The sequence below is a fragment of the Bufo bufo genome, chromosome 2, assembly GCF_905171765.1.
Source record: "Bufo bufo chromosome 2, aBufBuf1.1, whole genome shotgun sequence".
Classification (NCBI taxonomy): Eukaryota; Metazoa; Chordata; class Amphibia; order Anura; family Bufonidae; genus Bufo; species Bufo bufo.
Window position 1 is genome coordinate 680,358,032 of NC_053390.1, and position 27,488 is coordinate 680,385,519.

General features: G+C 43.1%; 1 protein-coding gene across 2 annotated transcripts in view; it reads right to left on the reverse strand.

The window, feature by feature from the left end:
- The window catches only part of SH3RF1 (SH3 domain containing ring finger 1), a 153,814-nt gene that overhangs the window by 60,572 nt on the left and 65,754 nt on the right, over positions 1 to 27,488 (reverse strand). For both annotated transcript variants that reach the window (XM_040418654.1, XM_040418653.1), the window contains exon 3: positions 2,424 to 2,699. In XM_040418654.1, the coding sequence (XP_040274588.1) occupies positions 2,424 to 2,699 (276 nt within the window). The remainder of the gene's footprint in view (positions 1 to 2,423; positions 2,700 to 27,488) is intronic.

Consider the following 27,488-nt stretch of genomic DNA (forward strand, 5'->3'; position numbering starts at 1 on the left):
ATCTGTGACCTCCACTGTTTCCTGCCCCCTTAACTGAGACCTCCACAGTACCCCCTTGGCCTCCACAGTGCCCGCTGCTTTAACAGTGACTTCCCCAGCGGCCTGCCCCCTTAACAGTAACATCCACAGTGCCCGCCTCTTAAACAGTGACCTCCACAGTGCCCGCCCGTTTAACAGTGACCTCCTCAGTGCCCGCCCCTTTAAAGCTGACCTCCAGCAGTGAAGAAAAATGGCTGGGTTGTTATGGAAACCTGGAGTAAAACTGTGTGTGTATGTGGAGACTAAGGGCCTGTGAGCTTCAATTGGCTGATAAGGGACATGTGTATGGCAGTTGGGATATGAAGAGAAAAACTTTCAAGCTACTATTGGCTAATGTAGGTCATTTCTGGGGAATATTTCAGGAATGGTATGTCCTAGAGAGCTGAGACACCTGATGTACCTGTTTGCCAAATTTGGTGAAGATTGGTCCAGTTGTTTGGTCGCTCATAAAGAACAGACAGACAGAAGCTCATTTTTATATATATATAAGAGACTAGCAGAAGGACCGGCTTCGCACGGGTATATTTCATCTATTTCATTTAATTTTTGTATGTGTCGTTAAAAGATATCGACAGTATCCCCCATAACAGTGACCTCTACAGCACCCCGCTCCTTTAACAGTGACCTCTACAGCACCCCGCTCCTTTAACAGTGAACTCCACAGTCCCCTACCCCTTAACACTGACCCCACCATAGTGCCCGCCACTTTAAAATGGGACCTCCACAGCAGCCCATCCCCTCAAATTTAACCTTCACAGCAGCCTGCCACTTTAACAGTGAGTTTCACAGCACCCTACTCCCTTGACAGTGACCTCACAGCAGTTGCCCCTCTAATAGTAGACCCTGCCCCCTTAACAATGACCCCCACAGTGTCCGCCCTTTTAACATTGACCTCCACAGCGCCCTGCCCCTTTAACAGTAACATCCACAGTGCCCGCCTCTTTAACAGTGACTTCCACAGCGCCCGCCCCCTTAACAGTGACCTTCACAGCGCCCTGCGCCTTTAACACAGTGACCTCCACAGTGCCCGTCCCTTTAACAGTGACCTTCAAAGCGCCCTGCGCTTTTAACAGTGACCTCCACAGTGTCCGCCCCTTTAACAGTGACCTCCACGGCGCCCTGCCCCTTTAATGCGTGGGCTACACGACCACATGTGTCGCGCAACATTTTGTCTCAACAACTTTTATAATGATAGGCTATGGTATCGCACTGCGACATGTAACATGCTGCGACTGCGACACGACAGACGCAAAAAATCCATCCAAGATGGGTGCATGTAGCAGCGTAGTTGTGCCCTATGTGTCGTGCGACTTCTTGTCGTCCTGTAGCCGTAGCCTAAAGCTGACCTAGAGCAGTGAAGAAAAATGGCTGGGTTGTTATGGAAACCTGGAGTAAAACTGTGTGTATGGCAGTTGGGATTTGAAGAGAAAGACTTGCAGGCTTGTATTGGCGAATGCAGGTCATTTTTTGGGAATATCTCAGGAACAGTACATCCTAGAAAGCTGGGAGTTGGGCTGGTCTAAAACCTTCCCGGACACCTGATGTACCTGTGTGCCAATTTTGGTGAAGATCGGTTCAGTCGTTTGGTCGTGCATAAAGAACGAACAGAGTCAAATGCAGTGGGTGCAAACCGAGTAATAGGAAGCCTCTAGCACCCGTAAGTCTACAACTACAAAATAAACTTCTAACAGCAAGCAAGAACAAACTCTGAAAAAGCAGAAATAATCACATAGGCTGTAAAGACCCCAGTGCCGTCACCATGCCTGACAGTATTGCTTTTCCCGACTGAGTAGAGTTTATTCTGTGTTCACCAAACTCGACCCTATTGTGTGACTATTCTGGGTCTTTATGGATCTTTCATGATCATTGATGTGAAAGGACGCTCCATATGGGTATTAGCACAGTAGAGTGTCTCCAGTCATGAGCTATTTCCATATGTTAATCTTTTTTCGGTTTGTACTTTACCTTAAAGAGCTGTCACCTCTTCTGACACAAAAGTTTTAGTAACTATTTGCAGAATTCTGGAGCACTTTTTCATTTAACTATACCTCACTTATCTCCACTCCAATCCACTTATATTCAGTTTGTGTCTAATACCATACTACATTCAGTTGCATGAGGATGAGCTAAAATACCAGACACAACCTAAGGATCTTTCTGATCCCAGACAACCCCTTCAAACCACATATGATATTTTTTTTCTGTTATGTTCTGTATGTATCTCGGTGTACTACAGCATATTCATCAGCATAAGTTTAGTCCATCAAATCATCTAAAACATGACAGAAATATTCATAACACCTCAGATCAGGTCAAATTGACTTGACTACTGAAAGGAAGTAAACCATCACTATTATTTACAGTTAGGGTTTCCTGTTTCTTACCTTTGAAAATGGCAAGCAGTCCTTGTCAGCTTCCTTGTCTTTCACTTCAAAGTCATAAAGTGCTTTACATTGAGGCGGAGGTTGAGGTAAAGGCTTTATTATCTGCACAAAGTTGGTTGGGAAGAAGCCATGGACTCCATTGATTTCTCCATGGTACCAATTCTCATCGACCTGTCGGCGAAGCACAATGATGTCGCCCTTGTTAAATTTCAGATCCCCAGGTTCTTTCCCTTCATAGTTGTACAAAGCTTTGGCACATGGTAACTGAGGTACACCCTGTAAACAGACGAAAATATTAACATCATTTCTGGAATTCTATATTAACAAACCTATATTAATAGACATATTAAATATTAAATGCCATATATTAGCCTTTCTGTTGGTATGTAGACCCATATACAAGTGTTCACTCCCCACCTGAACCATAACTAATCCGTAGAAAAATCTAGATTTTAATAAGGGTCATAGTGGTGTTTTTGTCTAGACTATTCTAATAGTAACTGCTGAAACATAAGGTTATAAATCACTTATTAAAACGGAAACAATTGTTTGTACCACAAGGACGAATAAGATGATTAGAGGTCAAGTTCTTCACTAGAGGGCAAAGTATACGTTCAAAAAGGGCTGTACTTGTCAGGTGACCCAATACATTGAGCATCCCTCACAGAATAGATGGAGGTACCATCCTTAAAAAGGATGCACAAGGATATACAGAAACCTTGTCCTATTCACGTTTAATGTATACACTTGTCATGTGAACCTTCCTTATATAATTTTTGCCTAATTCCAAATAAAAGAAAGACAATCTAATTTAAATATAGCTTAACAAGTGCCTGTTGATTCATTTTTCCATAAATTAATAGCAAATTCAAAGGTACAAAAGAAGAGAAGAAACTGTCTAATATAGCTCATCACAGAAAATGATGACCTCCCAAACGCCCAGGCCCAATCATTCATTCTCAATTGACTGCTAAATCCATATTCAGTAAAACACTAGCAGCTCACTGGGGGAATCAGGTTACGGTTGCTGCACACAGACGTCTTTGGATGGGAATGGGGGAGGAGCTGCCAGAAGGAGACAGAGGCAGAGAGATACACAGAGACAATGCTGAAGTCTTTAATAAGTTTTCTATTTCACTCCAGTCCTGGATTCACAGCAACACTGCTCAGCAGAGCCGTATAACAGCCTCCATGCTGCTACTTCTGAGGATGTGCTACAGGGAAATTGGAGCACAGTTTTTTCTCTTTGTCTTGGCTTTGAACTGACATTATAGCAGGTAGACTCCACTCAATAGCTCAGGGAAAACTGGCAACTAGAAAAAAGTCTAAGAGATTAAAACTGCTAAAAATGCAGCATATAAATCAGATTATGCCCAAATTGTGTTATTCCTCAAGTAGATACACCCAAAGGCTCTGCGCTGTCCCTTTCGGGTATTAAGATCCATCATAGGATCTCAATAGTGGGGGAAAACTGAACGAAACGGAATGAAACGGAATGCACCAGAATGCATTTTGTTCCATTTAGTCCACTTTCACACTCGCGTTTTGGCTTTCCGTTTCTGAGATCCGTTCAGGGCTCTTATAAGCAGTCCAAAACGGATCAGTTTTGCCCTAATGCATTCTGAATGGAAAAGGATCCGCTCAGAATGCATCAGTTTGCATCAGTTCAGCCTCCATTCCGCTTTGGAGACGGACACCAAAACGCTGCTTGCAGCGTTTTGGTGTCCGTCTGATGAAACTGAGCCAAACTTATCCGTCCTGGCACACAATGTAAGTCAATGGGGACGGACTGACACAATCTGGCACAATAGAAAACGGATGCGTCCTCCATTGACTTTCAATAGTGTTCAAGACGGATCCGTCTTGGCTATGTTAAAGATAATACAAACAAATCCATTCTGAAAGGATGCAGACGGCTACATCATCGGATCCGCACAAAACGCGGGTGTGAAAGTAACCTTAGTTGTGTCTGCACCGCGGACAGATTAACGCTGCAAGCAGCGTTTTTCTGTCTGCGATGTGGTGTTTCTTGGACACAATAGAAAACGGATCCATCCACCTTTGACTTTCATTTGTGTTCATAATACAACTGGATCCGTTCATAACGGATGCAGGCGGTTGTGTTATCATGACGGAAGCATTTTTGCTGATCCATGAGCGATCCAGCAAAAACGCTGGTGTGAAAGTAGCCTTATTCTGTCACCTAAAACTACAGGTACCATTTTATTGGACTGGAAGTAAAAACTACTTTATACTTTACCCACCCCATCCGCCATTGGTTTCATCTAAATTTGGCATCAACACAGTTAGGGTACTTTCACACTAGAGTTCTGTCACAGGGGCTCTATACCGGAAAAGAACTGATCAGGCATATCCCCATGTATTCTGAATGGAGAGAAATCCATTCAGGATGCATCAGGATGTCTTCAGCTCAGTCGTTTGGACTGATCAGGAAAAAGAGAAAACCGTAGCATGCTACGGTTTTATCCCCAGCCAAAAAAACTGAAGACTTGCCTGAATGCCAGATCCGGCATTTTTTCCCATAGGAATGTATTAGTGCCACTGTACATCTAATAATAGCAACTGATTTGTACAACTTGACAACATTTTGCACAGCTAGGAATTTATCGTCTTGCTATAGCCTTTGTAAATAAAATGTCAGAATATGCTGTCCATATGTTCTCCACTATTATATAAATCACTAGCCTTTTAGTGGTCATGTTATTCCATAAACAAGGATCTAAGAGAACTGTCCTCCAAGCCTTCAGCACCACCAGCTCTTTCGTATGGAAGGAAATCTATAGCAGATCTCCTTTGCAGCAGAAAACTTGAAAGCAAAAAATACAGTATCAACTTCCCATATTCATTTATTTTATAGTATCTAACCAAGCTTTCAAATCCGGCAGATGTCTGACTCAATATGTGCTGGTGGAAACAGAGGAACTAAGTTTCCATATGTACCGTATTCCATGCCTGCTAGAACACTCCTTATGCCTTGACTCACAAATAATCACATAGGTTACATAAAAGCTGGAAATATCACCACTGCCACAAGGCACATTATACCAGAATGCCGATACCAAATCTGACAAAATCACTAATACAGTTCTATAAATCCTATAGATAATGACTGACGCCTGCTCATCTACTTGGTTTAGGCTGTGCACAACATTACATTTTCGTCCAACCTTACACATATATATATGTTAGAAAATAAAAGGATAAAAAAACGTAGTATACTGCGCTTTTCCATGGTGCAGAATCCAGAACCGGAAGATCGGGGGTGCTCTCCGGAAATGCAGATGCGGACAGCACACTGTGTGCTGTCCGCATCCATTCCTGCCCCATAGAGAATGAATGGGTCCGCACCCATGCGGACCCATTCTGCGAACATTTGAATGGACCCTTAGGCCTATTGGACACGACCGTATGGCTTTTTCAGTGCTTTGCGGTCCACAAAAAACGGATCCGCAAAAAAATACAGATGACATCCGTGTGCATTCCAGAACATCAGGCCCCTAATAGAACAGTACTATCCTTGTCTGTTATGGAGACAATAATAGGACATGTTCTATCTTTGAACGAAACGGAAATATAGAAACGGAATGTCCATTCCGGTCTTTTTTGCGGACCAATTGAAATTAATGGTTCCATATACGGTCCGTATATGGAATGCAAAAAAACGGAACGTAAATGGGGAAAAAAATATATGTTTGTGTGCATGAGGCCTTAAATAGATATGTTTGTTTTTTGTTCTTTTTACAGTGGAACCCCACTGTAAGGCATCCATCAGAGGCATTTAACGAATACATTATGTATACATATGAGAATGTAAGTAACTTTGTAATATATCTTATGAAAGAAAAAGAAGAAAAGTCTCATTCTCCACTTAGGAGCCAGTTCACCTTCCCCGCCCGCGTCCTGAACTGATCATTCATCCTCAATTCCCAGCTATAATGTTGAGAAATGATACAGATCATCAGCTCACTAAGGGATCAGGATATCTGATGCCCAAAGAAGCCTATAGAGAGAGAAGGGCGGTGGAGCTGGAGACAAAGCTTTGTCTATCTCTGCTTACTGTTGAGTAATATGTTTGTGAGATGACTATATGGCACTTACTTATATAGCCTTTGTTGAAATTCTGCATAATTTTTAGGTATACTCTCAACAGAGGTCCTGTCCACAGGGCCGGTTTTAGACAAAATGTGGCCCTGGGCAAAATCAAAAGTGGGGCCCCAAATCTTATAATAATGTACTAACAACACAGTTATATTCTGTCGATTCCGGCCCTCCCTCACAGATTTACACCCCATAAAGCTCCTTACACAGTTCTTCACCCTCATGGCCCCAGACTATGCCACATGCCTCCTCTCCTCACAGCAATGAGTTCCCCTCACTCATGGCATCTAAGAGTGTTAAAAACCAGAAGCGTGGGATTCCTCTTCAGGCGCACTTTCCCCCAGCGGAGATCGGGAAACCCTGTTCTATAAATAAGTCACAGCCTGTACTAGGCTTCCAGGCTCAGTGTTAGTATATCCCAGTTCAGGCCACTAGATGGCAGCACTTAACTATGATATAGTGATTTCTATACAGACTAAGGCCTCATGCGCTTCATCCCGCCGCTGCTGTACAGTAATACACTCGTATAGATCATACGAGTGTATTACTATAGTGCAGCGGCGGCATGAAGCGCACGGCGTCATAGCAACCAATGACGCCGTGCCCTCCTGCTGTCAGCAGGAATCCCAGCCGGGTTACCACGGACCGCTCTCGGCCGCGGAACATGGCCGTGTGCATGAGGCCTAAAGGAGCAATTTATATGTGATGATTGTAACCCCCTGCTGGCCCTGTCTGTCCATAAGCTGGCCTCTCCATGTGATGTCTCCTCCATTCAAAACACCTGTTTTTAAATGGAGGAGGCATCTTATGGAAGTGATTTGCCTGGTCATCAGTGGCCATCTTATGGACAGGACCTCTGTGTGGACAGCACAAAAGACTTTGTAAACAGGGGAGTTTACCTGATAAAATATAGAAAATGGTGGAGAATTTCAACAAAAGTGCCATATAATTATCTCACAAATACATTAGTCAACGAGAACCAGAAAGTGGCCAATCCCTTTTAATATCACACATGCCTTGAGGAAAATCAGTTCTGCTCAATAAGTAAAAATAACATTTTTGCTACTAGTCAATGACAGATTTTAACAAATTTCGAAACTGTCCAAGCGTCTTGTGGACAATGTCACAACTATCCTCAGGTATTTTCCTCTGACAACTTTATATGAGGCTTTAGTTTTTAGTGTCTAATTATTTAAAAAAAAATACTCATTCTTAAAATTCCAGAGACTAGAAGATTTCCCTCCAGGAAGTAATCACTGGAGCTAGGAAACCAGGGACAATGAAAACAGATACTTACACTTTACATACATCAATGGATAGGGACTTTCTGTTTGGACTAAATTGAGCAATGTATGACTGGTATCCCACGGCTCATTGGGATACGATTTCTAATAGATTCATGATATGTGTTCTTCAATAGGAAAAGGGGTTAATACAGAATCAGAACGGTTATTCTTTAGGGACTTGTAGGGTCTATTGAAACCCATCTGCAGTATACACCAGCTGTATATGTCAAAAGGATTTTTTTGACATCTACTGCTGTGGCCCAAAGGCCCCCATATTAAAATACACTGCATTGGTCACTATGCAGACAACACATATAACTATATTTCAAACCAGTTCAAGATGAAATACTAGCAATGACCTGAAAAGCTGTGTTAATGTGTATTTGTGACTGGTCACTTTGAAACTCGCCCAGAATCTCCACATTGCTCTCTATGGCAGCTCAATGGTACATGTCTAATAAAGACAGACATGGGAAGCCAAATCCATTGGGCTGTTCACAGGTTGGCCTATTGAGAGCCAATTCTACCTCTTTCTCTGTCCTTGTTTCAAATTTGCACTTCTCTATGTAAGGAGAAAAAAAATTCTTCCCTTGAATAGAGGCTTTGAGATGCATATTCGTCTCCCTCAAAGAGAAGATCTGTTCTGAAAGAGGCTTTCACAAGCTCGGCTAAGATCTAGCCTGCAATCCAAGCTTGAAACAAATGAGCAATGGCCATCTGTAGGCTGGACACATCCTCTGCGCATGTTCTATGTGAAAACCAGAGGCCGCATCCTCTGCTGAACTCTTACGCTTTTAGCCGACCCTAGCCATGGGATAATTGCCAGCCAAAAGAAGTTTCAGATGTCATTTAATTGGGCAGATTGACTGACCAGCTTAAGTGTAGAAGTTCAGCAGACGACGAGACCTCTGCCAAGAACCCAAAGTCTATTGCCAGCTTACAGCTTGGACTACTCTGGAGACCGTCGGCATTCAGTTTGATTTGTACATTAGGGCTACGCTCCTGGAATGTGACTGAGACAAATCTTACATCCAACAGTCACTTCCAGGACAACCTGAGACACTGCCAGGCTTCCCCATATGACCGGCAATTTCACCGACTGTTCAAGCCAAGTCTGCAGTGTAGCCCTAGTCACTGCCTGCCACCTGCACAGAACATGAGTGACAATGACTGGCAGACGTGGTGTCTTCATGGCTCCTGCTTTATGTGGATTGCCTCTGACAATTTGTAGTGTTAACCCCTTAGTGACTGCTTTGGGCCTTGTTGCATCATTTTGGCATGCACATGACATCAATACCGCCACTGAGTTTTTAAGTTATACATTTTGTGGTGTTAATTTTTCGCCATAAATAGCATGGTAATTTTATTCTCTGGGTCAGTATGATTACAGCGACACCAAATACATATGGTTTTTCTTTTTACGTTTTACTACTTTTGCGCAATAAAAACCCTTTATTTTTAAAAATAAATGTTTTTGCATCACCGCATCCCAAGATTTTCTTTCTACAGAGCTGTGTGGGCTTGATTTTTGCGTTACAACTTGTACTTTCAATTGTTATCATTTTGGGGTACATAACTTTTTTTTTTACTTTTTTTTTGGTGGTAAATAAACAAAAAAATAAATTCTGGTGTCATTTCTTTTTACAGCATTCACCGTGTGGGACAAATGACATGATAATTGTATAGTGCGGGTCATTACATTTGTGGTGATACAATATATTGTGAGGGTTTTTTTTCTTTGCAATTTTTTCAACTGAAAGGAATTTTTTCAATGGAAAAATTTGTATTTTTTAACTTGGACTTTTTTTAAATTTAATGAAACTTTATTTAACTGTTATTTTACTCTTTCTTAGATCCACAAGGGGACTTTGACAGACAGGGGTGCCGATGACTGAGGGAAGGGAGCCCCTCTCTTTAAACTACTTAGATGCCGCAGTTGCTATTGTCCGCAACATCTAAGGGGTTAAACAGCCCAGATTGGGGCTTCTGCTGATTTGGGCCGTTATTGCAGCAACATGGCTGTCATAAGGGAACGACTACACTGGTCGTTCAACAGCTGTCGCAGGTTTGCAGAGTAGTGGTGATCCCATAGAAATAATTGGGATTGGATTTCTTGCGAGAGTTGCGGCGATTCCATTAATTTCTATGGGATCACTGCTACTCTGTGAACCTGGCAGTGACAGCTGTCACGTGACCACTGTTGCCGTGTAGCTGTACCCGAACAGTGCTGAACTCCTGCTCTCCGCTGCACAAGTGACCTGTACAACACTTAGACTCAGGCTTGTTAGTGACCTCCATAAAGAGGTGGACTGGCAATCACTAGCGGGTTAAAAATATGGCTAAGTATATGAAATTAGGGATTCTAGAGGAGCATTGCACATACCCACTACACCTCTAATCATAATGAGGACAGGATTAATCCAAAGCACTCCTGAAAATGAATTTATGCTGAAATCTGGACTGTGCAGAGTTTGATCTACAATGGACTCTCCATTGGGAACCTACTTCTTGCACCTCAACTTTACCTGGACTAACACGATTCCCTATCTATATAAAATTTCAAAAAAGCAATATGTTTTAAAAATAATTAAAACTAATAGGATGTATATAAAACACAGAAGTATACAAAACAAAGAAAGAAACAAGATGTCAGTACAAAACGGGTGTAGTGATGATATCTATCCTGAGGGTGAGCCATGGCCTGCTGCCCTTTGCACAGCCTGCACTGTAGCCTGCTTTTCCACTCACAGACAACAGGCCCTTGAAGATCTGCTGAGTTTACAATTCATTCCAGCCTTTCACTTGGCTTCACATGAAAGAAGAAGAATACTGAAAAAAACAACTCCCAGCAGTCTACCCATAGGGCGCAGCTGCCATTTTACCTTGCCAGCAACATGGAAAAATCTTAAGCCTAAACTATGTGTAACAGAAGCATAACCACATTAGTATCGTACCAGCCTCAACAAAGTCCTAGTGATTTCTGCAAATAAATCTTCATTCTATGATTAAAAAGGCAAATTCTATAAAATGTCAGGAATTGAGATTCCGGTCACCTAAGAATTTGCTGCAAATATAAATTCTACTACCTGTCCTGCACTACAACAAACTTATTATCAGTGGCCTATTTTTTCCATTTTTTTAATAATACATTTTAAGGAAACCAACCCAAAAAGGTTAGACATCAGTAACAATATTAGACACACTGGCTACAATTAATAGTAACAAAATGCTAAGTCCATCTCAAAGCTCATACTTGTAATCATATTACTTCAAAAAATTATTCTGTTTTAGGCTAGGGCTACACGACGACGTTTGTCGCGCAACATTTTGTCGCACCAATGTCTTGCGACAATTTTTATAATGGTAGTCTATGGCGTCGCACTGCGACTGTGACATGCTGCGACTGCGACGCGACAGTCGCAGAAAAATCTATTCAAGATGGATTTTTCTGCGACTGTCGCGTCTCAGCATGTCGCATGTCACAGTGCGACACCATAGACTACCATTATAAAAATTGTATTGTTGCGCGACACATGTTGCAGTGTAGTTGTGCCCTATGTGTCGCACGACTTATTGTCGCGCAACACATGTCGTCGTGTAGCCCTAGCCTTATGGTGAAGAAAAGTCTTCTCCAGATGACTGCAACAGCCGTCGGGGTAGTGTGTCACTCCGCAGCAAAGGCAGGATTGGAGCGCTCATCACAAGGACTCCATACTCACACCCTACCACTCCTCTCTGTAACAGTCCAGTTTTCTCATTCACCACACCCCTGTAAATGAAGTAAACAGTTACTGGCTGTCAATGGCAGGACACGTAGTGAGCAGTGATGGCCAGTTTGCATTGTTCGCCCGCAAACATATGCTGGCTGCCATCTTTTTTCACAAGTCTGGCGAGGCACACGTAAGCCCTTACCCGTGCCTGTGCCGCAAGCCGGTCTGAAAACAAATGCGGTCACCGGGAGCAGGCAGTTCCGAGAACAGCCCGATGAAGGCCCCCGGTGGCTGTTCTCGGAACTGTCTGCTCCCGCTGACCGCACTTGTTTTCAGACCGGCTCGCGCACAGGCACAGTTAAGGGCTTGGAAATAAAGCGATGAATCCAGCATCGAAGTTGAAAATATTGTGGGTTCCTTTATTCGGTGTAGTACAGATCCATACAGTGACAGCATCACCTCAGTGTTACAAATGAACGTCTACGCGTTTCGAACAAACATGTTCTTAGTCGTGACTGATCAGAAATCCAAATGGCGATGGCTATAAAGGCTAGTCACAACCTCTCCTCCCATCTCCAGGTGGTGATTAGAAGGAGCAGATTGCGGCACACCCAAGCCAGAGCCAATAGGAAAATCTGAAATTAACATTGGTGTAAGTTAAATATCTATAAAACCAAATACGTGCACTTAAAATGTGTACTGTTCAGGCTCCTGGGTCTAGGTCAGGAATAACAAAATAAATATGCCAATTTCACACAAGAAAATAAAAGAGATAATAGTAAAGAATAAATTCCTGAAAAAAACGCATGGTCTGAACAGTGGTTTCCAATGTTAAAAACAGAACAAAAAAATGCAAATCAAACAAGGCAAATATATCTTCATAACTGTCATAACTGCTCTTCTGAGTGAAATAACAAAGTAAATATGTAGGCATAGTTCTTTTTTCAGGTTCAAGCCATTCGGATGCCTCGTTTTTAATCGAAGAATCCAGAAGGCTTCCCTTTGTATTAATCGCCTTTGGAAATTGCCTCCTCGAATAGAAGGAAAAACTCGCTCAATTCCAAAAGGCAGAAAAAGTTCGTAAGCTCCTATCATGCATCGAAATATAATGCCTAGCTGCATTCGAAATATTGACATACGAAGAGTTAGTGACATAATTCAAATGTTCCAAGATTCTGTTTTATAACCTTCTTATAGTACTTCCCACATAAAGGAGGTCACATTGTGTACATCTGATAACATAAATGACCCCAGTGTTGTTACAGTTTATATAAGACTTAATGGGGAAAGTTTAAATGTGTTCTGAGTCGTGGAACATTTTGGTGGGCAGAACATAACCGCAAGTTTTGCAGGGATGGCTGCCGTACCGTGTGAACCCGGTATATTTGAGCCAGGTGCTTGTCTGGGTTCTCTTTGGAGCAGATGTGAAAAGTGAAAGGGGACAATGATGAAGCCAGCGTGGGAGACCGTCTAGCTGCCATTCTATAACCATCCTGCAGTAAACCATGTAGAATGTCATCTTCATGTAAAATCGATATGCATTCCGATACTGCCTGTTTGACCTGCTGAAATTGGTTACTATAAGTAAGAACCAAAGTAGGCAGATTATTGCGATCTTTCCCACCTGCTGTATTCCCATCGTCCCCAACCCAATCACTCCTCCCAAAGAGAAATGTCTTACGATTTTTCACCCGTGAGAGTTAAATCGAGAAAATTAATCGTAGACCTGTCCTGTGAGTGAGTAAATCTCAAATTATAAGGATTGTCATTAAGATAGCGCATGAAATCAGGTATGGCAGGCACATCGCCGCTCCAAATAATGAGCAAATCGTCGATGTACCAGCCATACCAATCCAATGCCGCTGCAAAAGGGTTATCAGTGGTATATATATACCTTTCCTCCCAGTACGACATGGTTAAATTCGCTAGGAAAGGGGAAAATTTAGCCCCCATCGAAACTCCCCGTGTTTGCAAAAAGAACAGACCGTCAAAGCATGTATGGGTAAAGCATGTATGATGGGTGTAATGGGTGACTCCACTTGTAGGTACAAAAATGGTTTATGGCTAAAATAGCCTAAATCTTTGCCCTTGTCCAAAAGAGCAAGGTATTGTGCCTGAAAATCTGCAATTGGATCAGTTTTCAATTGTTTATAAGTGGAGGTATCCAGAACAATATCCATCATTTGTTGCTTATAAACCATTTTATTCAATACCACCACTGCGCCCCCCTTGCCATTTTTACAATAATATTATCTTTATCTCTTAGTTCAAGAAGGGCATTTCTTTGGGATTTAGACAGATTATTTCGTTGGGAGCTAACTTCTCTTTGAACAGAAAGAAGCCGTTTCTCGACAACCTCTTGGAAAAGGTCCATTCCTGGTGTGCGTGAATTCAGGGGGTAGAATCGCGAGTTCCCGGTTCGAAATTCTGGAACCTTCGAAGTCGCAGTGCTACCATCCGAATCTGACTGAAGCTCGATCAAATTAACCAAGGACAATTGTTCAGTAAAAGACATACAAGTGAACTCATTACAATGTTGTGGATGTGAGAGTTGGTTAGACATATTCTCAGACCCATGAAAATGTCTCTTGACCGTGAGGTCTCTAATAAATTTATTTATATCCATGAAAGTTAAAAACAGATCAAAATCATGGGTCGGAGCAAAATTCAAACCAAGTCTCAATATGTCGATTTGTTTGTCAGTTAATAACTCATTTGATAAATTGATAACTTCAAAGTCATTAACAGTACCCACAATGGGGTTCATTTCTTGTGATTCCGCGTGGCCATGGTATGCGGCTTTCTTGTGTTTGCGGCCCCCTCTTCTGGATCGTTTTTTTAAATTTTTTCACCTTTGCCTTTATTTTTCGATTTTTTGTAATACGAAATCTTATTAGACTAAGTATCGGCTTCATGTTCAGTCGAGGGATCATCATATTCAGAATTAGATTGCAGACATTCAGATTCTGAGGAAAAACTGACAGTCCGTGTTCTAGACGGAGACTTGTGTTTATTTTTCGATTTCTTAAGGATGGGTCTTGGTGTATTGCGCATTTGTTCTCTCCTCCCCCACTCATACACCTGTTTGCTGTGATAATCATATAAGTCTCTCTGAAACTTTCTGTGCTTAATTTCGGTGATACTTTCTTCGAGTTGGCGAACAGATGTAGCAATTTTTTGTTGAAGGGCATCATACTCAGGGAGAGATTCGTATTGTTTGAGATTCAATTTACACTCATCAATTTCCATTTGCAAGCCTGCTAGCTTGAGACCCTCCTGTTCAATCAGAGACATCAATTTAAGCTAACAGTCAGTAAGAGTGTTATTCCATTTTTCCACGAAAGAATCCGAGCCGGACTTGTGAAAAAAGATGGCAGCCCGCATATGTTCGCGGGCGAACAATGCAAACTGGCCATCACAGTTTTTTGGTGAGTACTGTGACACCAAAGTCGGGCAGGGGTGTGTAGTGAAGGTGCCACCTGTGTCTGAATGTTGGACAATATCTGTGCTTGTTGGTGGATCAAACAATCCCCTCTCCTAATGGTCTGTCCGAGGCATTTGAAACCTGTTTGCCATGTGTGCCCTCACGTAACCACTGCTCTCAACAGGCCCGACAGCTAGGTCAGAACGGCCTACATGTCTGGCATTTTGTCCAAACAACCATCCTGCTTCTCTCAGTCTGATGATGCACCCCCTCTAAACTGAGCAAAATTTCTTCAAGTGCATTGTAGAGGCACTTCTAGTAATCAACCATCTATCACCAGGAGGTACACTACCCAAAAGTAACCTCTGTGAGCATTTTTATGGGGCAGTAGGAGGAAGCACTTTTACACCCTCTTGTGGCAAGACTGTCTAATCCGACCACAACGGTAATCATTAAAGGGGGTTATCCAAGACCTATAATGCCCCCCCATATGCCCGGGCCCCTCACATAGGTTGTACTTACCTTGCTCCCCGCACCCGTGTCGCTTCTGATGCCCGCACAGCCGCACATCTCCCTGTTGATCAGGCAGCCAACAGTAGGCCGCCATGAGGCTCACCCCCGTTGCGGCCTACTATTGGTTAACCGCCACACCCCACCCCCACCCAGTGGCCGGATGTTTTCACCCACGTGGCGAGGAGATGCAGCAGCGGCCGTGCAGGCATTAGAAGCAACGCGGGTGCTTGGGAGTGAGTTAAGTACAATCTGTGTGAGGGGCCCGGGCATATAGGGGGGGGCATTATAGGTCTTGAATAACCCCTTTAACAACTTCCTGAGACATAACTGCATCCCGAGTTTTGCAGCAAGCCGACATTTCTATCTGGGTGTGTTATTTTTTGTCAATGAGTGTTTACTAACAAATCATAGCCTTTATAAATAGGAGTAATATAGGAATAGGGTAGCAGAGGAGAATTCTCAATAACACCGTAATTCCCCAGCTGTCATGTGAAAGCAGATCTTCACTGAACATCTGGTCCAAACTTATCAACTTCTGCACAGACAGGGTCATCTATGCCACCGCAGCCAATGACACCGCAGCCTATGCTACCTCAGCAGTGACGTGATCCCAAGCGGCACATGACACAGAATTGACATGATGCCAAGAAATGTCACTACTGAGGCCAGTCATTGGCTGCAGCGGCACATGTGACTCCATTCATGCAGAAATTGAAAGGTGGGAACCAGAAGTGTAGTGAAGACAGCCCGGGAGCCACAGAGCGGCGAGGAGCAGATACGTTTAGATCTCTTCACAGGAACAGCTGTGGGGAGGAATAAAAAAAATCCTGATCAACCTCTTTAAAGAGGACCTTTCACCGATCCTGACATTGTGAACTAAGTATCATGACATATACAGCGGCGCCCAGGGATCTCACTGCACTTAATTATCCCTGGGCGCCGCTCCAGTTCTCCCGTTATGTCGTCCGGTATGTTCGGGGACTTGGTTATAGTAGGCGGAGACTTAGGGGACTTGGTTATAGTAGGCGGAGTCTGCCCTTGTTCTGCTGGGCGTCTCCTTCTCCTAGGCTGTAGCGCTGGCCAATCGCAGCGCAGAGCTCACTGCCTGGGAGGTTTTTTCTCCCAGGCTGTGCGCTCTGCGATGCGATTGGCCAGCGCTACAGCCTAGGAGAAGGAGACGCCCAGCAGAACAAGGGCAGACTCCGCCTACTATAACCAAGTCCCCGAACATACCGGAGGACATAACGGGAGAACGGAGCGGCGCCCAGGGATAATAGTAAGTGCAGTGAGATCCCTGGGCGCCGCTGTATATGTCATGATACTTAGTTCACAATGTCAGGATCAGTGAAAGGTCCTCTTTAAGGTCCATTTACAATGGCCGATAATTGGGAGAACAATAGCACTTTGGAATGTTTGCTTCCGATCAGTGACCCGTGTAAACACGTTCGCTGATCGGTATCCTTTATGCAGCCATTAAAATCATGTTTTTTTTTAATAACATGCAAACCTGCATGTCCTGCTGACAATACAAACTGTACTTGAGTGAACATTCATACAGTGACGCTGATAGTCAGTGGGTGCTGGTACAAAAGTGTAAGTGACCTCATCAGCACACAGTAGGACCCACTTGAAAAACACATGGTGACTACTGCTAGGAATACGTAAGGAAAATGTATGCAAATCATCCATACGGATTAATGACATATTAGAGACATTTCTTCCATCTGTGGAGGAGCAATTTGTATATATTTCCCGAGGAGCATGGTCTAATGTCTTCCTACCTTCCTGCTGGTTCTCATTATTTCAGATGTTACATTTATACTGATGATCTCATATTACTATGCAGCACTTATACTGCTGGAAATAATATTGCATTCTGAAAATATTACTTTTAATGTGGGGCATCAATTGCCTATTATTTTCTCAGGCTCTGTAGCAGTTTTCACAGTCTTTAGATGCGCTATCCATTGACCAAATATCATACTGGCCGACTACAGTTACAGGCCCAGTCATGGCATAGTGTTGCACAATAGCACCGCCATCTCTCAGCTGAGAATTGGTTACATTCTTCTGCCTATATAGTTACAATGAGATGTCCAATTTATACCAGCAGCCGTACCACATCCTCTTCCTTTGAAACCTAACCCTTTACAAGGATATAAAAGGAAGGCTGCGGAGCGAGAAGAGCTGAGACGGAGGGGAGCGACGCAAAACAAAGATGCTTTTCAACACCAAAAAACACAACAGCAATTACATATTCACTTTGAAAGGCAGTGAGTGAAACAGTAATAACGTCAAGCTGACAATGTGCTCCAGAAATGGTATCTATACCCTCAGGTGTCACAAGAGCCTACTGTTCTGAGCCAACGTATACTACAGTATTATTATCATCTCACTGCTTTGATATCATTCCCAGAAATATTCAATTCGCGTAGGAATTACGTTGTCTAGATCTGATATTCTGCATTTGTTAGTGGGGCATTCTCTAAAGTTCTGGTCAATAAAACTTTTCTCGCCATCTGGAGGCATCTATAAATGATGAAGTGCCGAAATACTCAGTAGATAATGAACACAAATAATAGAATATTTACAACTTTTCCTGTTTATATAAAACAACTGGAAATAGAACAATGCTGAAAATACACATGCTGTCACTATTAATACATAAGTGTTACGTTAGATTAACTCCTTAAAAGGGCTGTCCATTCTGGGAGCTGACAACCCCATCCATTTGAACCTGTGCCCGACTTAGGACTCTTTCGAACGCGTGTCCTCCGTAGCCGTGCTGCGAATCGCAAATTGCGGTCCGCATTGCACGGGCACCGACTTCACTTGAATGAGTTTCACGATCCCTCCGTTCTGCAAAAAGATAGAACAAGTTCTATCTTTTTGCAGAACGGAAGAACGGAACCCCACAGAAGCACTCTGTAGTGCTTCCGTTCCGTGGTTCCGTTCCATTCCGCATCTCCGGATTTGCCGACCCATTCAAGTGAATGGGTCCACATCCGTGATGCGGAATGCACAGGGCCAGTGCCCCGTGTATTATGCGGTTCACAGCACAGCCACGGGGGACACACGTTCATGTAAAAGAGGCCCTAAAAAAAGAAAATTCACCCTGTCCATAATGCTCCCCTGTTCCCATCCATTTCTGGTCCCCACCAGACCCCAAGTGGTGTGGTCCCGTGAAGACATGGTCCGGTGATTACATATACTAGAACAGCACATTACAGGGTCAGCAATGATGGCCATTCTAGCACATGTGACCACTGAGGCAAGTATTTGGCTGCAGTGGTCACAGGATCAAGGCACTTCCAGTCCAGCAGGGACAAGAAATGGCTGGAAACGAGGCAGTGGCACGTGAACATAGGGACTGTGGACAGATGAGTGTAGGTTTTCTTTTTTATTGGGAAGTTTCTGACTATTGGAGTATTGGCCTCCAGGCCAGACGATTCCTTTAAGGACACAGCCTAGTTTGGTACTTAAAGTACAGTGATTGTCTTTATTAATTTTTGATCTCTACATTTTAAAAATCTTTTCAGTTCTGGTACCACATCCGTGGGGGTTTCAAGTGAGCCAAACCAGTACCGTGAAGGTCACACCTGCTGACTAGTGATTGTTCTTAGAGAATCATCACTACACTACTACCTGCTACATTCGAAGGGCTACCATATAGCCTGCAGAATGCAAAACTACCTTGGAGCAAAACCGAGTAGAGTAGGGTACAACTAGTATCATGCAGTGGAAAGTATACAAAGGAGAGGTGGTGGTCTACAATACCACATCCCGAACCAAGACAGTAGAGCCACCTTGCAGCTTCTCATCCTAGATATATGGATTTTAGCAACTTCCTTTCTACCTTGTTGTGGGAGGCATAGAAGACTTACATCATGTGAGTAGTAAAGAATCTTAAGGTAAGTATATTGGAAATATTGTTTTAGAATATCGTAGAAATAATCAGATTTTAACCAATCTTATTCACAAGCTGCTGAACAAAATCAGAGAAAAATAATGCTGGTTTCTGTCACAAGGGTGTCAAGAACCACGCCTGACTCCGTTATACCCGGGGTCAGGAAGTCGCAGCGGTTGGCTGCGCGCTCTATGTAAGATAGGGCTGTTTCCTTATGGTAGCTTTCTGGGTTTGCTTTGCAACCCTTTTTGGCTCACTCAGGGATCCGTAGCTCCTTCTCCTCAGCTGTTCCTTGTCCAGCACTCCCAACCTCCTTATATTCCCCTCTCACACTTCTCTGGTTGCCAGATATAGAGATTCCTGCCTGGACTTCTATACTGACCCTCTGGAGCTGTGTTGCTGCGTTCTCTGGTTGTTGGTCCAGAACGTTACCCTCCGGATCCCTGCTGGACCTTTGTGGTCTGTTGTGGTCGCCCACCTGGGTGTATGTGTTTGTCTGTATTGTCTGTCCTCTCCCTGGTGTTTCCCTCTTAGTGTCAGTGGTGCGGACTAGCGATCCCACCGGCCCGTTCACTATCTAGGGCTCATTTTAGGGAAAGCCACGGTTTAGGCACGTGATCGCCGCACGGGTGAGGAACCCGTCTAGGGACGTCAGGTGCCAGCTGCAAGGTGAGTCAGGGGTCACCACCTTTCCCTCTCCCTTGGGCAGGGCTTTCCCTTTTCCCTCCCTGTGCGTGACGTCGGTCATTACAGTTTCTCCCTCTAGTAGCTCACTTCTTCTCCCACTCCCCTCTCCATAGACTTCTGAGATCAGCATGTAATCTGATGTGATCTGATGAATCTTCAGTGAACTGGGAAGTCCATTGATGAGATATGATGTTATATTAGAAAGTTTCTTATGGTTGCTTGTACTATTGATTTATGCAAAGTATGTTCAAAGTACCGTGATCTTTTAAGACTATGCTATCATACAGTAATAGCCCAAAGTTCCATACATCACCAATGTAGGCTTTCTGGGGAATTTTTTTAAGAACATCAAATTGTGTTATTCATTGTAGTTATTACTGTCCTAAATTACTATCTCATTATTGTATATACAATATGAATCCTTTATTTGAAGTCACCAGTAATTTGCTACCTTCTACCTTCTAACTCGTTGCGGTCAAAGTGCAAAACAAAAGCAATTTCTATGCAAATGTGTTCCGTGGGCTGAAGCCACTGAAACTGTGCCCCTTGTTACATCAATTAAAGAGGGGCCTAAGAGGATCATCTGCTTATCTGGGGAGACATGCACCTGGGAAATCATTACCGTCTGAATTCCACTTCTAATCACTCTACATAATACAGAGATTTATCATACAGCACAAGTGGTTAAAAATAGCAACTCTCCAGACAATACAGTGCCTTGCAAAAGTATTCATCCCACTTGACTTTTTTCGTATTTTGGTGCATCACAACCTGGAATTAACATGGATTGTTTGATGATTTGCATCATTTAATTTACAGAACATGCCCACAACTTTGAAGAGTTTTTTTTTTTTTTTTTTTTACTGTGAAACAAACAACAAATAGGACAAAATAACAAAAAAGGTCAATGTGCATAAATATTCACCCCCCTAAAGTCAATACTTTGTAGAGCCATCTTTTGCTGCAACTCGCTTTGGATAAGTCTCTATGAGCTTGCCCATCTTACCACTGGGATTTTTTCACATTCCTCCTTGGAAAACTGCTCCAGCTCCTTCAAGTTGGATGGTTTGCGCTTGTGAACAGCAATCTTTAAGTCTGACCACAGATTTTCTATTGGATTGAGATCTGGGCTTTGACTAGGCCATTACAACACATTTACATGTTTCCCCTCAAACCACTCAAGTGTTGCTTTAGCAGTGTGTTTGGGGTCATTGTCCTGCTGGAAGGTGAACCTCCATCCTAGCCTCAAATCACGCACAGAGTGGGACAGGTTTTGCTCAAGAATATCCCTGTATTTAGCACCATCCATCTTTCTCTCAACTCTGACCAGTTTCCCAGTCCCAGCTGCTGAAAAACATCCCCACAGCATGATGCTGCCACCACCATGTTTCACTGTGGTGTTCTTTGGGTGATGTGATGTGTTGGGTTTGCGCCAGACATAGCGTTTTCTTTCATGGTTTTCAATTTTAGTCTCATCAGACCAGAGCACCTTCCTCCATACATTTTGGGAGTCTCCCATGTTTTTTGCTTAAAGTAATGGCTTTCTTCTGGCCACTCTGCCATAAAGCCCAAATCTATGGAGCGTATGGCTTATTGTCCTATGTACAGATACTCCAGTCTCTGCTGTGGAACTCTGCAGCTCCTCCAGGGTTACCTTAGGTCTCTGTGCTGCCTCTCTGATTAAGTCCCTCCTTGCACGGTCCGTGGGTTTTGGTGGGCGGACGTCTCTTGGTAGGTTTGCTGTTGTGCCATGTTCTTTCCATTTGGTTATGATAAATTTGATGGTGCTCCTGGGGATCATCAAAGATTTGGATATTTTTTTATAACCTGACCCTGACTTGTACTTCTCAACAACAGTGTCCCTTACTTGTTTGGAGAGTTCCTTGGTCTTCATGGCAGTGTTTGGTTAGTGATGCCTCTTGCTTAGGTGTTGCAGCCTTTGGGGCCTTTCAAAAAAGGTGTGTATATGTAATAACAGATCATGTGACACTTAGATTGCACACAGGTGGACATCATTTCACTAATTATGTGACTTCTGAAGGTAACTGGTTGCACCAAAGCTTTTTATGGGCTTCCTAACATACGCACATGGCAATTTTCTGTTTTCTATTTCTAAACAATAGTTTTACTTATATATTTTTCTCATTTCACTTCACCAACTTAGACTATTGTGTTCTGATCCATCACATAAAATTCAGATGAACAAAACATTAAACTTAAGGCTGTAATGTAACAAAACATGAAAAAAGTCAAGGAGGGTAAATACTTTTGCAAGGCACTGTATGTCATCAGTATCTGATCGGTGGAGGTCCAACACCCGAGATCCCACGCCAATCAGCTGTTTGACAAGGCACCGAAGCTCCAGTGAGTGCTGCGGCCATCTCCGTGCTCAACGAGCACAGCGCCATACATTATATAGAGGCTTTTGTTGGTACTGCAGCTCAGCCCCATTCACTTCAATAGGGCTGAGCTGTTCCTAGGCCATGTAACTGATGAACGTGTCGTCACTGGCCTAGGAAAATCTGAAAGAAGGCCGCAGTGCAACTGTGAGCACCGCTGCCTTCTCCAATAGCTGATTGTAGGGATCTCAGGAGTCAGAAAACTCCTTTAACGCGATCAGATCCTATTATCAGCTATTTAAATCTGTATCTAAAAAAAAAATGCATTTCCAATTTTGGGGTCTTATTACCCATATGATTAGAGTCTACATGCAGGATGGAAAGAACATTGCATCACTTCCCTTCATAAGATCAACATTTCTAAAACACAAAAGAAATGGAAGCTCCATAAAATGCATTTCTATACATTATTAGCAATAAAAGGATTATAAATATGGCATATATGTGTGTGTGTATATATATATATATATCTAGATAGAGATCATAAAATCCTGTAGGTATGACGACATTTCTGAATTCTTATAAAGGCCTGTAAAGTGCTTGAACTGTATTTTCCAATAATGAGTAATGCATCCCATTGACTAGCACCTGGAGAATACAGCTGTGTGAGGCCAGACCTCATATTTTACATATAATGTAATGTACACTACAACTTTAATACAAGAACATTCAATGTGATAAAGTGCGGATAGATTACGTAGCTATGTAAGTAAACCATCAGAGCAGCGAATTCAGACATAATACCAAAAATGGAGCAAGGTTGGGATGCGATTTCCAAAATATTTAACAAGGACCCGTTTCAATATTTCTGCTTTAGTAAATACCTGTGCTCTCTTCTTTTTCTTAGACATTGAGCTGTTCCTCTTTTATTTTTCCTAGAAATTTGTGAACAAATTGACAACTGATTGTTACCGTTCCCTTAATCAAAGGGTTGTCTCCCTGCACCGTCTGGCACTGTCAGCAGTGAATGGACAATGTCAGAATGTGTACTGAGACGCCACTAAGTGGCAACAACCATTTTTAAATGTAGTCATAAATTACTAGCAGTAATAACAGAGGTACAACACAAAGCAGAATCGCGAGAAATATGCTCCAGAATTGTAATATTATATGAACTACACTTATTTATTGTAACAGACCTGTCAGGAGAGGTGACAGTCCTCTTATGTATAATTTCCTAAAAACAGTGGACTCGTCGAATCCCAGGAAAGGGCATAATGGGTCTAGGAGACTACTACAATGCAATACAAGATTAAGATTAGACATTATAAATCTATGGTAAGGATGTAGACCTGTCTGAGAATTCTGATGAGGCAGTGGGACCTGGGCCCCCTAGGCTTTGCGGGGGGTTATTTCCACAACCTCCTTGTATATTCCATGTCATTGTCATTGTGTAATAGGGAGAGAGCTGCAGCAGAAAGGACACACTCCCTCAGCTGTCAGCTCGATATAAATCTAGCAGAGAAATTAGAACAATGAATGAGGAGATCTCTGGATCCATGTGAGGTACAGGGCTGGTTCTAGCTTTGTTAGAAAGAGATTGTCCTGTCATTTTCATTTTTACAAGAGAATGGCGTTCATGTACTAATCAAGCCTCTGCACTTTTTGGCATAAAAAAGTCACAAACCCATTTTTGCTACTTTTTTTTATTAAACGGCCGTGCGACAATATTTAGTCAAACCGTCGGTCTTTGTACCCCCAATGTTTCTAGTCTGCTCATTTTCACTTTACACGTATGGCTACCATTACTTTACTGTTAAAGTCAGGTTGCTGTGCTGCAATACGCCGTGGTAAGCAATAGCAATGTCAAGGTAAAAGTCAAGGGGGGATGAAGGGTAAAAAGTGATCTCAGGAGAAACTGAACACAGGGATTGACTAATACGTGTGCAATGTGTTCTCCCTGCCTAGTACAACACATCCTATGGTTAATGTGTTTATTACCGCAGCAGGCTGGAACCAATTTGCAGTTTACTCATTGCAAACGCAGAGATTTCTGGCATGTAAGATTTGCTCCCTGCCAAACACACCATGTGACGGACAGGTACGCCGCAGCACTTCCTCAAATACACTCAAAGCAGAGCTATAAACCTGAAGGACTAAAATAGTAAAACACAAGAGTAAAGTACAGAACACTGCTCCCTGCAGAACTGTAATACCTGCTCTCACGGTGCAAGTATATCAGAATATCTGACACTCCGAATGTGCACTCGATTAATGCCCCAAACCTACCACACACTCAAACAAACCCATAAAACACGACAGCGGGTGGAACTGACCGACTACAATTCTACAAACGTATTCTTTTAGTGCTGTTAACTTCCAATCCTGATAAATGCTGATGTAAATACTAATCTGACAACGTAATGTAGATATGGATTCAGTAAAGGGTGTGGTTGGTAGGGTAAGAAATTCTGCTTCGAACCTCCTATTAGGGAACCCCCAACCTGTGACGAGTCGGTTTCACTCCGCTTTTATGCTGGTTTCCTGCTGTAAAAGACGGCAAGTGTGTCTGGCCTGATGTCCAAGCCCCGTCACTCGCTTGCGACACATGGCGCAAAGACACCCATGCGACAAAATATTGTCACACAGGATATGTGGCAAAAACGGGCATAGCACCTGTTGTAAATAACACCCAACACGTCTGTCCACAGCTGTCAGATTTCAGTGGGCACTGTGTAATTCTTAAGGGGATTTTCACCAGGATAGGTGATAAGTGTCTGACCGGTGGGACACCACAAACATGATAATGGGGGGCCCATTTTTCCCGTTTCAATGGAGCATAAGCCAAACACGCACCACACTTGGCAACCTCTTGAAATGCCATAGAGTTTAAATGCAATGGCAGTGTGATCACCCCCCCTCCCATTCACATCCCAGCGGTCAGGCTCCCCATACACATTAGCTTCTAGGCAGGTCTTACAGGAAATTCTTTTAGGGTACAACCACATAGCACGGTTGTGTTGCGGCCACGTTGCAGTCGAGTTCTCAGGCTCTAATTATGTTTAGTAAACTACTTAACTACAAAATCAAGGACCCTTAAAAACGTATACTTTATTGGTGTATATACCAATAAAGTATACGTTTTAAGGGTCCTTGATTTTGTAGTTAAGTAGTTTAATAATCTTTTGGGACACTACTCTATCAATTATATATTACTATATACTCTTCAATTTGTGTTGTCTCTAAGTTTAGTCTGCACCTTTAATACCACAATGCAGATCGACTAAACAATGCAGTCTTCAGTAGTGTTTTTTTTTTTATCTAGGTGCCCACTGGCATCACGTTCCATCAGACCAGCACTCATATTATTTAGCAGTTTAGGTTTATCCTCCTCATGCTGCTTGCTGATTTCCCTGATGAACCACGTGGATACCGCCATTTAGGGAAACGCGTCGGGAAGTGAATATTTCAGCAGGGATAACCAGGGTGCTTCATGGTTTAGCCACCGATAAGTGGGGTCGCCCCTTTCGGGGCGGGTGCTCCGCTTTTAGGCAGGGAGAGCGGTAGGGTCACCCCAGGGACAGAAGATCTTCCCCACCCCCTCTCATCGGCTGTTACCCCTGAAGACCGACTGGTTTCAAGTGACTGGTATCAAGTAACCGTGAGTTATGGATTACAACTAACGGTGTGGCCCTGCAGGATTACGAGTTATCTTATACGCAGGTTTTGTCGCCCTATTGTCCTATTGATCTTTGATTATACACGTGCACCATATAAACACATATCTCAGTGTGGGCATGAGAAAATGGTTTTATATTATCTATGTACAATTGATTTTGGGGTTTTTGTTCTATTCTTAAACGTATTTAGTAAAAGTTAAATTTTAGGGGTAGATATTTTTTGCCTTCTGTGATATTATTAATGCAGTCTTCATTAGTTTAATTAGAGCCCGCTGTGACCCATACAGCCGCACAGTACTTGACCGCAGCGCAGCCGTGTCGCAACCGAGACATAACCGCACCGTGTGGTTGTGCCCTAATGTGTATGAGGCCTTAACACTTGTTGGCCCTTTAACTGGTGCTGTCTAAGCCACTAAACTTCCAATGCCTCTTTACTGTATACAGCTTCTAGCTTACTATTATGCAAGAAAAATCCACGTAGGACATGCCTCTTCCCAACAAACAGAAAGAAAAGCTGAAAATGCCTAAGGGCTCATGCCCACGAACAAAAGGGCTCCGTGCCCGTGCTGACAGGGCGCAAATTGCACGGGCATTGACCGTGGGGCAGCCGCATGCGGATCGTGGACCCATTCACTTGAATTGGGTCCGTGATCCGCATACGACGGTCCGCATCGCAAAAAAGTAGTGCATGCACTACTTTTTTGTGGTACGGAGGCATGGCCAGAAACATCACGGAAGCACTCCGTAGTGCTTCTGTCGGGTTACGATCCGTGCTTCCACACCGCATCTCCAGATTTGCGGACCTATTCAAGGAAATGCACACGGCTGGTGACCCGTATGCGGTCCGCAGCACGGAGCCCTTACGTTCGTAGGCATGAGCCGTAAATCAGTACATCTAAGACCAGCCTATACTGTATAAGGCACACAATTTAGGTTTTCTGTGTTATAGAGAACTACCAGGAAGCAATCTCTGTTGGAATGGCTGATATAGTAAGGATCACATGAAGGACTTGGCTCTGACCAGTAAATACAGCTAGCACCGCTCAGCAAATTACTACAGGAATAAGGTTACCAAGGAAATAGTACGGCAAAATGCCACACATGACTTAGGTTTCACCTAAACTTTTTTCCCTCTTAATGAACTCATACTGCTGTGTGAAAGCTGCTTGTTATGAGTCAGGCCTAAAGAATGTGAAACCAAAAATTCAATAAAACTGCAGCGGTAATGAGGGGTAATGTAACGTAGTAGAAAGTCTGAGACTGGACACAGGACTGGTAATTGTCGCTGGCAATAAAAAAGGGCAAAAAGTTAGAAAAGCATCATCAACTGTGAGGGAAAAAAAAGTACAGTTTACCTTACTTGTCCTACATCTGCAAGCTCTATGAGATGCTGCAAAATC